This window comes from Fusarium sambucinum, chromosome I (genome assembly GCF_050947815.1).
Source record: "Fusarium sambucinum isolate potato_lamoka chromosome I, whole genome shotgun sequence".
In the NCBI taxonomy this organism is placed as follows: domain Eukaryota; kingdom Fungi; phylum Ascomycota; class Sordariomycetes; order Hypocreales; family Nectriaceae; genus Fusarium; species Fusarium sambucinum.
The window spans coordinates 9,095,590-9,109,033 of NC_139294.1; the positions used below are offsets into that span (position 1 = coordinate 9,095,590).

General features: G+C 48.4%; 5 protein-coding genes across 5 annotated transcripts; 1 reads left to right on the plus strand and 4 right to left on the minus strand.

Moving 5' to 3' along the window:
• Positions 1–693: 693 nt before the first annotated feature.
• On the minus strand, positions 694–2,134 carry FSST1_005695 (WD40 repeat domain-containing protein; the record flags this gene model as incomplete). Its single annotated transcript, XM_083231997.1, has 5 exons — positions 694–1,119; positions 1,312–1,629; positions 1,714–1,840; positions 1,900–1,937; positions 2,093–2,134. The coding sequence occupies 5 exons, from the start codon at positions 2,132–2,134 to the stop codon at positions 694–696; spliced, it is 951 nt and encodes a 316-aa protein (XP_083089125.1).
• An 862-nt stretch (positions 2,135–2,996) lies between these two features.
• Positions 2,997–3,974, minus strand: FSST1_005696 (TBP-associated factor 8 family protein; the record flags this gene model as incomplete). The annotated part of the gene is made up of 2 exons (XM_083231998.1): positions 2,997–3,664; positions 3,719–3,974. The coding sequence occupies 2 exons, from the start codon at positions 3,972–3,974 to the stop codon at positions 2,997–2,999; spliced, it is 924 nt and encodes a 307-aa protein (XP_083089126.1).
• A 1,642-nt stretch (positions 3,975–5,616) lies between these two features.
• Positions 5,617–8,385, plus strand: FSST1_005697 (uncharacterized protein; the record flags this gene model as incomplete). The annotated part of the gene is made up of 1 exon (XM_083231999.1): positions 5,617–8,385. The coding sequence occupies one exon, from the start codon at positions 5,617–5,619 to the stop codon at positions 8,383–8,385; it is 2,769 nt and encodes a 922-aa protein (XP_083089127.1).
• Positions 8,386–8,804: 419 nt separating this feature from the next.
• Positions 8,805–10,614, minus strand: FSST1_005698 (serine hydroxymethyltransferase; the record flags this gene model as incomplete). Its single annotated transcript, XM_083232000.1, has 5 exons — positions 8,805–9,952; positions 10,022–10,168; positions 10,212–10,305; positions 10,368–10,424; positions 10,495–10,614. 5 exons carry the CDS (start codon positions 10,612–10,614, stop codon positions 8,805–8,807), a joined length of 1,566 nt encoding a protein of 521 aa, XP_083089128.1.
• Positions 10,615–12,108: 1,494 nt separating this feature from the next.
• Positions 12,109–12,900, minus strand: FSST1_005699 (60S ribosomal protein eL19; the record flags this gene model as incomplete). The annotated part of the gene is made up of 3 exons (XM_083232001.1): positions 12,109–12,252; positions 12,327–12,747; positions 12,878–12,900. 3 exons carry the CDS (start codon positions 12,898–12,900, stop codon positions 12,109–12,111), a joined length of 588 nt encoding a protein of 195 aa, XP_083089129.1.
• Positions 12,901–13,444: the final 544 nt, after the last annotated feature.

Below are 13,444 nucleotides of genomic sequence, written 5' to 3' on the forward strand. Positions count from 1 at the left end.
CCCTATAATGTCATCATCCAGACGACGGTTTTTAGGTCAAGGTGGACTGAGAAAACAAGCATTGTGCCAGATAGGGAGTCCTAGGAAAATGAAATGACCATGTGCCAAAGCTGGTCCATAGTATCTGGAACACACTTATTTATCTGGCAATTTTCATCGGTACCCATGCAAGCACTATGCCAATACTTCATAAAAGCATTTACATTCTAATCAATGCTTGGTTAAAAAGGTGTTTAGTGCTATATGATACATTATCTTCGTTAAACCCTGAGCCTGTGGTTGGCAGAATAGTCCTTCTTTTGTTGGTTAACGGTCACCGAACGTTTCTTGATGTGCCAGAATAAGGAGACAGTTGTATCCGTGTTGATCACATAGGCACGTTTTGACTGTACGACCGGCGACATTACATGATAGCTTAGATAGGCACATATACATACAATCACCGAAAGGAAGTCGTGACATATTTTGAAAACTCGAGTTCTTTATTGGAGAACAAAAGGATGAATCCCGGTAATTTCAGGGGCTGCCTATAACCATCAAATGCGTTATGCCCTCGTCAGATTTGTAGTCGCCCCCCTTCCTTTGCATCAATAAAGACCAAACGAGGAAGCCAACCAATTGACGCCCCACCAATGATCTACCTTCTTCCGCTCGCCTTCGTCACCACGCCTCTTTTTTACAGGGTAGAGCAATTTATGCCCTCGACATGACACCCCAGGCACGGATGATGTTGTCAGTGTAACCAGCGAACAGAGTCTGGCCATCAGCAGACCAAGCCAAGCTGATACACTCAGGCTCTCGGCTCTTCTTGCCGACAGCGGGGAACTCGGGCTTGAGCTCATCAACCTTGCTCTTCTTCTCGAGGTCGAAGATGATGATGCTGCTGGCGGTGGCAGCGCACAGCCAGTATCGGTTAGGGGAGAAGACAAGAGCGTGGATCTCGTCGTTGGCGTTGAGGGAGTAGAGGTGCTTGGACTCGTTAAGATCCCAGAGCATGGTGGTACCGTCCTTGCCACCAGAGGCGCACAGGGAACCGTCGGGGGAGATGGTGACGGTGTTGATGTAGCCGGTGTGACCAATGTGGTCAGTCTGGAGCTTGCAGGTAGAGAGCTCCCAAACCTATACCAGATGTCAGAACCTTGTCAAATGCATGAATCTGGGCGTGTATATAAAGAATTGTGGCAAGTTAAGATCAGGGCAATGGTGAAAAGTGGTCTCATGGCCTGCGTGAACAGGCTCTGAAGTAGCAAATACTTGGGTTGCAAACATCATGTAAAAAGCGGCAAGGAAAATATGGCTTGTTGTACTGACCTTGACAAGCTTGTCCCAACCAGCGGAAACGATGACAGGGTTCTGGGGGTTGGGGCTGAAGCGAACGCAAGAGGCCCACTCGGTGTGGCCCTTATCGGTGATGGTGTACTTGCAGTCACCAAGGGTGTTCCAGAGCTTAATGGTTCGGTCACGAGAACCGGAAACGATCTGGCGGTTGTCGGCAGAGAAGCTGACGGAGAGGACGTCGTTGGTGTGGCCGACGAATCGTCGAGTGGTGGTACCGGTAGCAAGCTCCCAGAGACGCAGAGTCTTGTCCCAAGAGGCAGACAGAGCGTAGGCACCGTCAGAAGAGATAACCTATTTCCAACAATCAGTCGAATTCTTCATTTCTTCTGCCCGCCGAAGCGCTGTTGTTCAAGGCGGGGCACTGGGTAAACGTACACAGTCGGAAACGATGTGAGAGTGGCCGTGGAGAGATCGCTTGGGGTAGCCGTACTGGGTCTCATCGCGGGTGAGGTTCCAGATGATCAGGGTCTTGTCTCGGGAAGCAGACAGGAGCATGTTGGGGCTGTCGAACGGTTAGTTAGGTGACTTGGATCAACTGCGTGTTTGCAATGCTGCACATACTTCTCCATGGAGGTAGCCAGGCTAGTGACCCAGCCATTCTGTGAACAGTCAGCCTTCAGTCTTTCCTTCCTCAAATATTATCTCCTTCCATGATGCCGACTCAGCATTTCGTTATGAAGCGGGCCGTGACCGGCGACATTCGCGACACAGCAGTTGGCATCGATAGAAGCAGGGCTGATGGGGTTCGACGTACGTGGCCCTCGAGGGTTCCCTTCAAGATCAATTGTTCGGCCATTTTTGCGGTGACGAGGCGATGCAGAGGATCAAGGTGCGTGAAGGGGAAGAAAGAGAGAAATCAAAGGCTGCTCTGCAAAACCTAGGCCGAGTCGGATGGGAAGGCGGTTGCGAATCGTACCTGCCCTTTTTTTTGTGTGGGTTAAAAATTAAGGAAAGTTAGGGCCTTGAACTCCGCTTTGAAATTAGCGGGGTGTGCGAGCGGCAGGCGAGGTACGTATTTATTTTCTCTGGCACTTGCTCTAGGGTGTGGTTTTTTTTTCCAGTTGCGTGGCGCTGTTGATCGTGGCACACATGCCCCAATGTGGCTGATAAGATGAGCTCATTATGAGATATGATGCTGAACGGGCTGCGATCTCGGTCAAATGTCCTAACAAAGCCTTGGAGCTATACTACGCAGTCCTCAAGCCAATTGAAGGGAAGCTATAGTTTGATCACGGAGCAGAGTAAAATGTGCGGTAGACCAGACCAGACTGTTGTGGGAAGGAGAATGCTTCTTGATCGCCGTGTAGCTCGTCCTCGCATATTTGATCGATGCGGCCTAAAGGTTGAATATCAATGTCAGTGGTCTTCGTATGGGAGAAATGGGTAAACGCACATAATACGATTCAGTCATATTGTATCAATAACCAAGTTGTTCCGTGCATGTAAGTAAGGAACGATGGCCTTGGTCTTTGTTCGATTCGTTCTTAGCCGCAACTCTACATCAGTAACTGATCTGTCTCCATGTTTACCCTCGCAGGAAACATCAAATCAAAGAGAGGAGAAATACAAAGCAAACCCCGAAACACCTGACGCCATCATCCAACCAACACCATTATATGCATATTGGATATCATGTTGGTGATCTTGTTCATGTATCCTTATGTCACCTTTTTGCTTGCTAAAGCGGTTGAACGTTTGCCAGCTCTTGGTACTTCCTTTCGTGCGAAAAGCGCTTCACCGTTGACAATCATGCTGTGGTCCGCAATCTCCATTTGATCAGTATTTTCCCCTCTGCCTTCAGTCGCCATGAACCGTTTCATTGTGGATTCCCAGAGCCGGAATCTCTCTTTCCCGTGCGTATCGCGTTCAACCAGGTTTTTTACTTCTTTCTGTTTTCGCATCTTGGATGCTCGTACGAGTCGTCTAAGAGCATCCTCCCCCTGCTGAGCTGTTCTTGCCGCCTCTTCGCGTATTTTCTTAGAATCACGAATGCTGGTATCTTCTTGAGGAGTGAACTTATAGGTGTGTTTGCTTGGAAAGTCAGGGAACGAAGTCGGGACATAGTCTTTCTCGTCCTTGTCGGGCTGACCACTGAGTTCCTCGCCCAGAAGTGGCAGTGTCGTGTATGCGTCAAGATCTTCAGGCAAAACATCAACGTAGCCAGGAAACACTTGTGTTTTGGGAACGGGCGGCTTCAAGTGTGGTTTTAGTGATGAGACACTGACGTTGTGCCGTCGTAGCGCATGCTCGAAGTCAGTGGGTATGGGATGTTCGCGGCGAGCAGCCAAAGCGAGAGTTTTTGCAGCTTCAATCATGCCCTCCAAATCTGGTATATGTCAATAACCCGGTCTTGGTTGCCCATGACCAAATCGTAACTCACAGGTCTCTACTATTCCCGTGAAACTTTCCATTGCCTCGGGGCTTGCTCCTTCAAACCCATCATGATTGAGAACCATTGCGATAGAACGCTGAAGGCCTGTTCTAGCTTGGTAATGAGGATTCGGTACCAAAGAAGCGATCGAACTAATCTCGTCGTCGTCTAGTTGTATCACCTCGTTTTCGGATTCGTCCAGTCGAGCGCGTTTTGGATCAGGCTGTTGCCCGTCGACGGGCGATAGACTTCGCTTGGGTGTCATTGCGACCGATTTCGCAGTCGGAGGTTTCGCGACGCGATGCAATGTCGACTCGCTAATTTCCCATTGATAATCGTTGCTTTGAGAGTCCTAGCGATAATGTGTTGATATCTGGTTGTGTTGCATACAGCAGGTATAAGTATTAGATAAGTCGATAGTGAATTTGTCGTTTGTGAGGCTGAATGCACGTTCGCGATAGATGTTTATGTATCAGTAAGAGCTTAAACAAGGAGCTGCTAAGCTTCGCTGGTGGTGTCTGGAGAAACCCCGGCCCATTCGCTAATATTGGATGAGCCCCACTCGACCCAACTTCTTGTGCCTGAATCACTAACGCTTATAGCTACATGGAATACTGTCAGCACGGCCTACCACGTAGGTAATATCCAGCTGGAATCCAGCTTCTAAAGCTGGCACTAAATTAAAATAATCAAATCTAAATATATTCATGAAGGAGCTGACGGTTGGTCGTGAGGTTTGGGTTGTAAGTAGTTTCCAGCTTTTAAGTACCTACGAAGGCATGTTGGTAAATGCCGGCACTTGTATGGAGTAAATGTCGCCTTTCCATTACAACCTGGAAAGCCTATTTCTGTGTAAAAAGGTAGGTGCGTGCTAAGGGAAAGGCATCTATCTATTCAATGATGAAATAAAGTTATAATACAGATGCAGAGACAAATAAACAAGTCATCCTGACACGCCAGATTACGTCGCGGTCCTCTATGCTGCCTTTAGATAATGTGCAACTTGTGTGCAGTATTAATGCCAGTGGTATGACAAAGTTCTAGACCAACAGATCGACAACGGTCTGGCCTTACCGCTCAAGTCCCTTGAAGCTCCCAATACAACCTATTGCACTGATCCATGCAAGTAACGATTCTCATCATCCACTTACTGTAGTACCTACTGTACAGAGGTAGTACCTACTACTCAATGGATCTTTTGACCGACACTTGGAAATATGCCAGTACACTTCTCGCTCAACATCAGAGGGGCAGTTACGAAAACCACTTGCATGGTTTCCAGGTGACAAGCGAGTCAGTTTATCACCACATATCACTCAAACTACCTAGCAAGCACCCTTTAAGTCAAAGCGTGTCACATGCTGCCTGACGAAGCTGATCTTTTTTGAGCAGCCCTCAATTATGTGTTTGGCAATGGAGATGTTAACGCGAGCGTAGTTCATATAAAGAGATCAGGTTTTCTTTTTTTAATGTTACTATATATATCTGTACATTAATTGCCTCTACCCAAGTAAAAATCCATAGACATAAGAGTAAGTGGCGTCACAACACAGGCTATTCTTAGACAATGCGAAAAAGAAAAGCTTATTACATTTCGTGTACAACTACCAATAAATGCCACGTTGTATATCTACCTGCACGTTCAGACAGAACCCAGGCCTAGTGACATTATAATTGGATTTTTCCTAGGACCCTGATTGTCTAACACCCCTGCCCTAACTAAAACCCTCAATATCAAAGTTACAGTCCCACCTACCGTGTAAGGACGGCATCGTATGCTTTGTATTATTTTCTATACATAGGCTGGAAGCTGGACTTTCACGGCTTGCCATTCCGAGATATTTTTTATGCATCTGCACGAATTCCCTATCAGACATCTATTCTACTCTTACGCTGTACCATCCACAATGTTTCCTTTCGACCAGGCCTCTTTGCCGCAAATCACAACACGCAAAGCCCTCATCGGAGTGGATTTTCAAGAGGACTTCATATCCAAGGATGGTGCTCTACCTGTCCACGAACCAGACGGCTTTGTAGAGCGTACTGTCAAACTTTCAGAGGCGTTCCGAAATGTAGGTGATGTTGTCTGGGTCCAGTCTCAGTTTAACGAAACGCGACATGCACCGGAGGAAGATATTGTTATCACCGACAAGGCGCCTAGATCAGTACAATATTCTTCAAGGGGTCGTCCAAGTCCTCCAGATAAGATAATCGAGGCTAGTGGTCCGCCAGACAAGGAGGCTTTCCTCAGTCATGAGGATGCTGTATGTGTTAAAACCGACACGCCTGGCTGCCAGATCGCCTCCGTCATCCAAGACTCAATGCACAAGACAGACGCAAAGCTTTCTAAATCCCACTACTCGGCTTTTCGGTCGACTCATCTACTGCGCGTTTTGCGAGCCAAGATGGTCATGGAGCTTTTCATCTGCGGGTCATTGACTAATGTTGGTGTGTACGCGACAGCCCTGGATGCTGCCGGACATGGCATGGCCATCACCATTGTCGATGACTGCTGTGGTTATCGCACCGAGTCAAGGAAGAGCGAAGCAATAGCCTCTCTGATAGAACTCACCGGGTGTGAGATCGCTTCATACGATGAGGTGATGGAGGTAATACAGCCCAAGGAGAAACTCCCAAAGTCACGAAGGACCCAGTCACCCACCTCATCACAAGGCTCGGAACAGTCACAGACCTTCAAGTCAGGTTCCAAAGAGACGAAAGGCCGCGAGAAGAGCACCACCCCGGATTTTGTCAAAGACATGACAAGCCTTCGGCTGGCTTCAGATTCACCAAGCCCGGCACGCTCATCACTTCAGACCCCACCAAAGGCCTCGTCAACAGATGCAGTTGAAGGCCATGGCTCAATAACCAAATTGCCAAAGACTGAAAAGACCCTTGACATGAACCAGCCTATAACGAGTGGAGAGCCCGACGTTGCACAGATCGCAGATTCATCTATCAAAAGTAAGATTGTGGATGCAATAGGAGACAAGGCACATCAAGCATCCCCACTGCAAAGTGCTGAAGAAACATCTACCATTGATCCAGACCGTTCAAAGAGCTCCCCCAAAGATAAAGACAAGTATACTCAGTCATCAGTCTCGGCAAACAAAACACAGAGCGAACCAAAACTCATCCAAGCGATCCCTACCCCGGACGACAAGCATCTTGATCAAAAGACCAAGGAGTCAGAAACTCCGAAGGACAAGAAAACAATGGCAAGGCGTGATGATAACTTTCGAAAGAGGGAGCTTTGCGAAGGAGATACCGATATTATCGAGAATGCTCTCCCTGATTCTCTAGTCGACGGCATATTCGACAAGCTACGCGAGGAGGTCCATTGGCAGCATATGTCCCACCAAGGCGGACAAGTCCCACGACTTGTCGCAGTGCAGGGTGAAGTTGGTTCAGACGGAAGCCTCCCAGTTTATCGACACCCTTCTGATGAATCGCCACCACTGCTGCCATTTTCCCCGACCGTTCAGACCATCAGGACCGAAACAGAGAAGCACCTGGGGCATCCCTTAAACCACGTGCTCATTCAGTACTACCGAGATGGTACCGACTACATCTCCGAACACAGCGACAAAACCTTGGATATTGTCAAAGGATCTTATATCGCCAACGTGAGCCTGGGTGCTGAACGAATCTTCACGTTCAGGACGAAGAAAAAAGACAAGGACGCTGCTCAAGACGGAGCCTCATCACCGGCAGACGCGAAGAGAACGATCCAGCGCGCCAGACTCCCACACAATTCACTATGTCGGTTAGGTCTACGTAGCAATATGAAGTGGTTGCACGCTATTCGCCAGGATAAACGACCCAGAAAAGAAAAGTCCGAGGCGGAACTTGCTTTCGAGGGGGGCCGAATATCTCTAACATTTCGACATATCGGTACGTTCTTGAACCGGGAGGAGACTCTTATTTGGGGCCAAGGAGCCAAAGGCAAGACCCGTGACGAGTCTCATCCCGTCATCAACGGCCAATCTTCCGAAGCTATCGAGATGCTGAAGGCTTTCGGAACCGAAAACCATACCTCAGAATTTGACTGGGATGCGTATTATGGAAAAGGATTTGACGTGCTGCATATGAGCAATGCGCCTCGTTTCTTTGCTTGCCGCGACCCAATTGCCAATATGCGCATTGCTTTGATGTTGGCCGAGTTTGGCGTAAACCATGCAAAAGGAAGCATAACAACAGGATCCGAGCCGTTAAGCTCCGATAAACTTGTCGTCAAGTTTGCGGATAAGGATAAGTCCATCGTGCAAGGTGATCTTGCTGTCATGTTGTATCTGGATGCTCGTTATAGCATTAGCAACCCTGGTAGTGCTCTGCAAGCTCCGTCGGCACTTGCAACTCGACTCACTCGTTTCCAGCGTGCCATGGTCTTTTTGGATATTTGGCGAAACCAGCCCAAGGTCGGCGACAGTGGCACACGAGATATCAAGTCTCTCAAACAAGAACTTGAGGTCTGGGACGGTTTCGTAGAAGGGGACGCACAGCCCTTTATTGCTGGCGCAGAGATGTCGCTGCCTGACTTCGCAATTTGGCCAGTTCTTTACAGCATGGTAGACGAAGTGGGCCTGAAAACTTTTGATGGGTTGAAAAACCTCAAGGTGTATTATGAGAAGGTGAGGGAGAGGCCGAGTACGAAAAAAGTACTTGGCAGAGGCTAGGGGATATATATTTTATGATCAACCAAAACTTGTATATTCATTAGTTGTTTAGGTGTAATAATTAATTACTTAGCGTTGTAACGATGTTTCGGGATTGCCGTTAAATTAAAAAAAAAAATTCGCATAATAAACACAGTCAGATGAAATTCTTATGTCCTACTTGGTGTTTTCAAGCTGAGTCTCCTCGAGCCTCAAGTCGTGTTGTACCAAAGTTCATTGCGTAAATAATGGGCCGATGGAGTCAGGAACCGAACGATTATGGATCATGATATGCACTATAGACCTGTCGAGCCGAGTTGCATGTTTTGTGCCAACCCAAGATAACGTGAGAACCTTGTTGTTGTTCCCTCACCACGAGTAGAGAAGGGTTTGGTGTATCAATTCATAAGTTCTTGACTAAACGATTCGCCAGTAGAATGTTATTGCGACGTGCCCCATGGTACAGGGTATGTGCCTACCCAATCCTCGACTTCACTTCGCAGCTGAACGATTTCGGATTGTGTCTCACCATCGCCGAGATGCTCTAGGAAAACCTTTATTTTACCAGGAGTCTTATCACCTTTCTCCTCCGCCGCCTTCCGAGCAGCCTTGTCAATGCGAGAAGCGATAGTGACAGCGCGATCAACAACATCAGCGACGCGGATGAAGTCATCCTCATTAAAGCCGCGAGTGGTCATGGCAGGTGTACCCATGCGAAGACCACCGGGAACCAAAGCAGAACGGTCCCCTGGGACTGTGTTTTTGTTGGCTGCGACGCCAACTAGTTCGAGCACGCGTTCAACTCGACCACCATCAATGCCGTGTGGTTTTAGGTCGGCCAGGACCAAGTGATTGTCTGTCCCCCCGCTGACAAGCTTGTAACCTAAGCCGCCTTTGCCCTTGGGCTCACTCAACCGTTTCGCGAACGCTTTCGCGTTCTTTAACACTTGAGACTGATATGCGTGGAACCCAGGAGTTTGAGCCTGCTTGAGAGCCACGGCGAGGGCTGTGATGGTGTGGTTGTGGGGGCCGCCTTGGTGACCGGGGAAGACGGAATTGTTGATTGGACCTTCAAGGTCATAAAGGATATCCTCCTTAGTTTTCGGGTGCTGCCTTCGAGTGCCCTTTCTGTAAAAGATCATGGCACCACGGGGCCCCCGTAAGCTTTTATGACTGGTAGTAGTTACAATATCTGCGTGTGCGAACGGTCCAGGTATGACCTTGGCTGCAATTAGACCAGAAATATGAGCGATATCGGCAAGAAGATAGGCGTTGACTTTGTCACAGATCTCTCGCATGCGTTGGTAGTCAATAAGTCGACTGTATGCACTTGCACCAGCAACGATAATCTTTGGTCTATACACGCTCGCAATCTCCTCCAGTTTGTCATAATCAATGTATCCAGTCGTCTCATTTAACCGGTATGGTAAAGTTTCGAAGTACTTTGAGATGGCAGAGATCTTCTTGGTTGGTGTTTGGTAACCGTGTGATAGATGGCCACCATGTGGTAGGTCCAGACCCATTAGCCGGTCGTGTGTATTGAGCAAAGCGGAATAAACGTAGAGATTGGCGGGTGCGCCGGACAGAGCTTAACAATACAATCAGCATCAAACTGGGGAGATATAGAGTAGTTTAAATGATGTCTGTATTGACCAACCTTGAACGTTCACCCCCCATTGCTTCGGATCGAGGCCAAATGATTCTAGAGCGCGTTGTTGACAAAGTCTTTCGGACTGATCGATGAATTCGTTACCGCCGTAGTACCGGGCACCTGGATACCCTTCTGAGTATTTATCTGTGACGCCTGCTGTTAGCACTTGCTGCGGCCGGCCTTGAATAAAGCTCACTTTGCATCACACTGCCCAGAGCATCGAGCACGGCTTGTGACGTGAAATTCTCGGAAGGGATCAGATTTATGAAGTGTTTCTGACGATTCTTCTCCTATCCAGCCGATAAGTAAACGGGAAAAGGCATGAGGGCCCCTATTCAGCGAGGCAACCGACCTTCTCGATAATGTCAAAGACGGCGGGGTCAGCTTTGTTCAGGTGAGCCGAGAGAGCCTGTAGTAGGGGAATTGAGATTTGTTAGCTGCTAGACTTATCCTAAAGATCCAATTGAACAAGAGCGCACCTGCTGCTGATCCTCAACGGCTAACGAAGAAGCTGGGCGAGTGCATGTCGCTGATATGGCGACTGGCTTCGCAATGCTACGCAAGACACGGGAGGTGCCTCTCACGCCTGTGAGGGACATGGCGGGGCGTAGAGCTGGTAGACGGGTGCAGAAATCGGGCAATAGGAGTACGATTGGCAGAAGAAAGAAAGTGGCTGTCCTGCTATAGTTCTTCACAGAAAACCACACGACTTCGCAATGTGGTTGTGATTGTCTAACGGCGCGATCGCTCAGAACGTCATCGACTGAGACGATGGACTTATTTAGTGCAGAAAGCGTGAGCGTGGGCGAGGTGGAGGAGGTGGAGGTGGAGGTGGAGGAAGCCCGGGCAGGACCGAGACTCGAATGTTAAGCATGGATCTCATGTTGCATTGGTCTAAACGAAAAGCTGCCAACCGCAACAGGTACCTCAAAGAATACTAAGGTACTAACCTTGCTCGGTGGGCCATACAGACCTGTAGGTACCTACCTCCTATCTAGATAGTAGGCAATACCTAAACATCACCTTTAGCGCGTACCTTCTGCAGTTAATCTTCAAGATCTATTGATAAACATAGGTACCTATGTAATTATTATATGTCTTGAAGCTACTGGTAGTATATATTTTGCATGTAATACTTATCACTGTTGCGGCTGGCATCATGGGTTGAGATTCTTTGAAGCTGTTGCGTCTAGTGCATCATTTGTAGTTAATGCGGGCTGCTGTTTGCGTCAGTTCCAATGGATGGGATTAGCAATATGTAGGCACCCCCTGCAGCGCAGTTTGTGGACGCGAGTTCCTCTATAATAAAATGGGACTGGTCCAACCTTTGTGATATCCATCAACACTTAGTCACACAGACTTATTGTGGCGGATCAATAATAAACCATGAGTCTGTGGGTATGATGTAACTGGGGAGACCTATCGCAACATCCAACTCCAGAAAGTCACTACTTGCAAGATATGAATGGAGCCAGTATAACAGTCTGATCTAATGTTATTTGATAATGACCCCATGCATCTTGTCTAGTCGTTTCTCGGTTTCATTCAAGTCAGGCAGTCAAGATTCCATGGATTTAATTCGTCTCTTGATGGCACCGTTGTTTTCCGGATACTGGTTGACATCCATGTTCATAATTACTTTGTGTTTATGGCTTAACCAATTGTGAGACGCCTGCTATGTGATTCATCGCTGGTGAAACAGATTGCATGTGCTATTTAATGACGCTCCCACAGTTAAGAATTGTCAAGTTGCGGCTCAAGTGTGGGTCTGGATCCTCTTGGTCACCCCAGTTGGCAGTATAGATCGAACATCACATACGACCGCAGATAAAGACATAGGCAAACATCATTTTCGTCACTGATTGAAGCGGTTTGTTGTGGGAGTGAGCAAAGCAAATGCTCACGACAAGATCGTAAATGGGAAAACATCCAAGCATCCGAGCATCATCGATTCCATTTTCAATGCTACATGCCTGAACCCCGCCGGTACAAGTGTAGAAACCAGAAGGGCATAAAAAAAGACCCAACCCGTAGACTCCGTATGCAGCCTCCTCTTAAGACCGAAATGTTGTCGTTGTCCACTAGGCTTACATTTATTCCTCGGCAAGGAGGGCATTTCGCTTCGCCACCGCACGCTCCTGCTTGCGCTCACGGGCAGCCTTGTTCTTCGCACGCTTGGCATCCATCTCCTCCTGAAGGGCAGTCTCGCGGGCCTTCTCAGCCTTGGCACGGTGAATCTGTAAATCTCCATGTCAGTAGGCATCCCTCGACGTAGCCCTAATGATAGGGCAACATGATGGATAAGACATACGTGCTCTACGAGGGCACGCTTGTGCTTGAAGGCGTTACCCTTGCTGCTGTGGTACAGCTCGTGGTAGAGGTGCTTGTCGATCTTTCCGCTGGCACGGTACTTGACCAAAAGACGGCGGAGGACTCGGAGGCGGCGCATCCAGAGGACCTGGCTGGGCATACGGGCATCGGCGGTACCCTTACGCTTACCGTAGCCACGGTGTCGGCCCTCTCGTCGGGCGAGGTTCAGCTCGCGGGCGCGCGATCGCGAGTGCTGGGTGACGGGCTTTCGGATGATGAGGCCATCGGAGATGAGCTTTCGGATGGTCTGACGAGAGTTGGCGTTGGAGATCTCGCTCTGCTCGTTGGGGTCGAGCCAGATCTTGCGCTTGCCACAGCCGATGACCGATGAGGCCAGGCGCTTCTGAGTTCGCAGGTTGACCCTGTAGTCGAGAAAAGAAAATTATCGATTAGCCACCAGTCCCCTCTGATAATATGATAACCGTGTTCAAGATTTTCCCGAGCACCGAGTCCGTGACGACGCCATCAAGAGCATTTGTTTCCAGCTCGTACTGTCTCCAAAGCTCCTCCTGCATCGCCTTCTCGAGTGTCGTGATCGATTCGATATACTTACATCTTGATTGTCGTTAGTGGTGACGGCCGGGTCCTCGATGGATGTTGGATGAAGACTGAGAGGGGTTTGCAAGGCCAGAATTTCTCTGCGTTGCACCTCACCTGTTGGAATGGTTTGTGGGTTTCAGTGCGCTATGCCTCATTCGATGCACTAAGCGAGGGCTCTGATAGAGTCATGAGTCACCGCCGATTGCACGTGACTCGCGCCACTTAGGGTCCGGCTTGTTTTCAGTCGTTCTTTTGGCATTAGGTACTAAGGTAAGTAGGTAGTTATTTGTTCTGGTGGGGTGCCACAGAGCTTACTATGGCTCAATTGACAGGTGGAGGCTGCAAATTCTCATTGACTCGTTGGTACAACTGCCTTTTCTGTTCTATTCTTTTTCTCGCCAAGTTTTAATAATAGTTAACGCAACACTTTTCAAATGGTACTGAAAATAAATAAACTGCTTACCAACTACCCATCACGTTGAAACTTAACAAGTTCAAAAGGGGAAGAAGAAAATATAC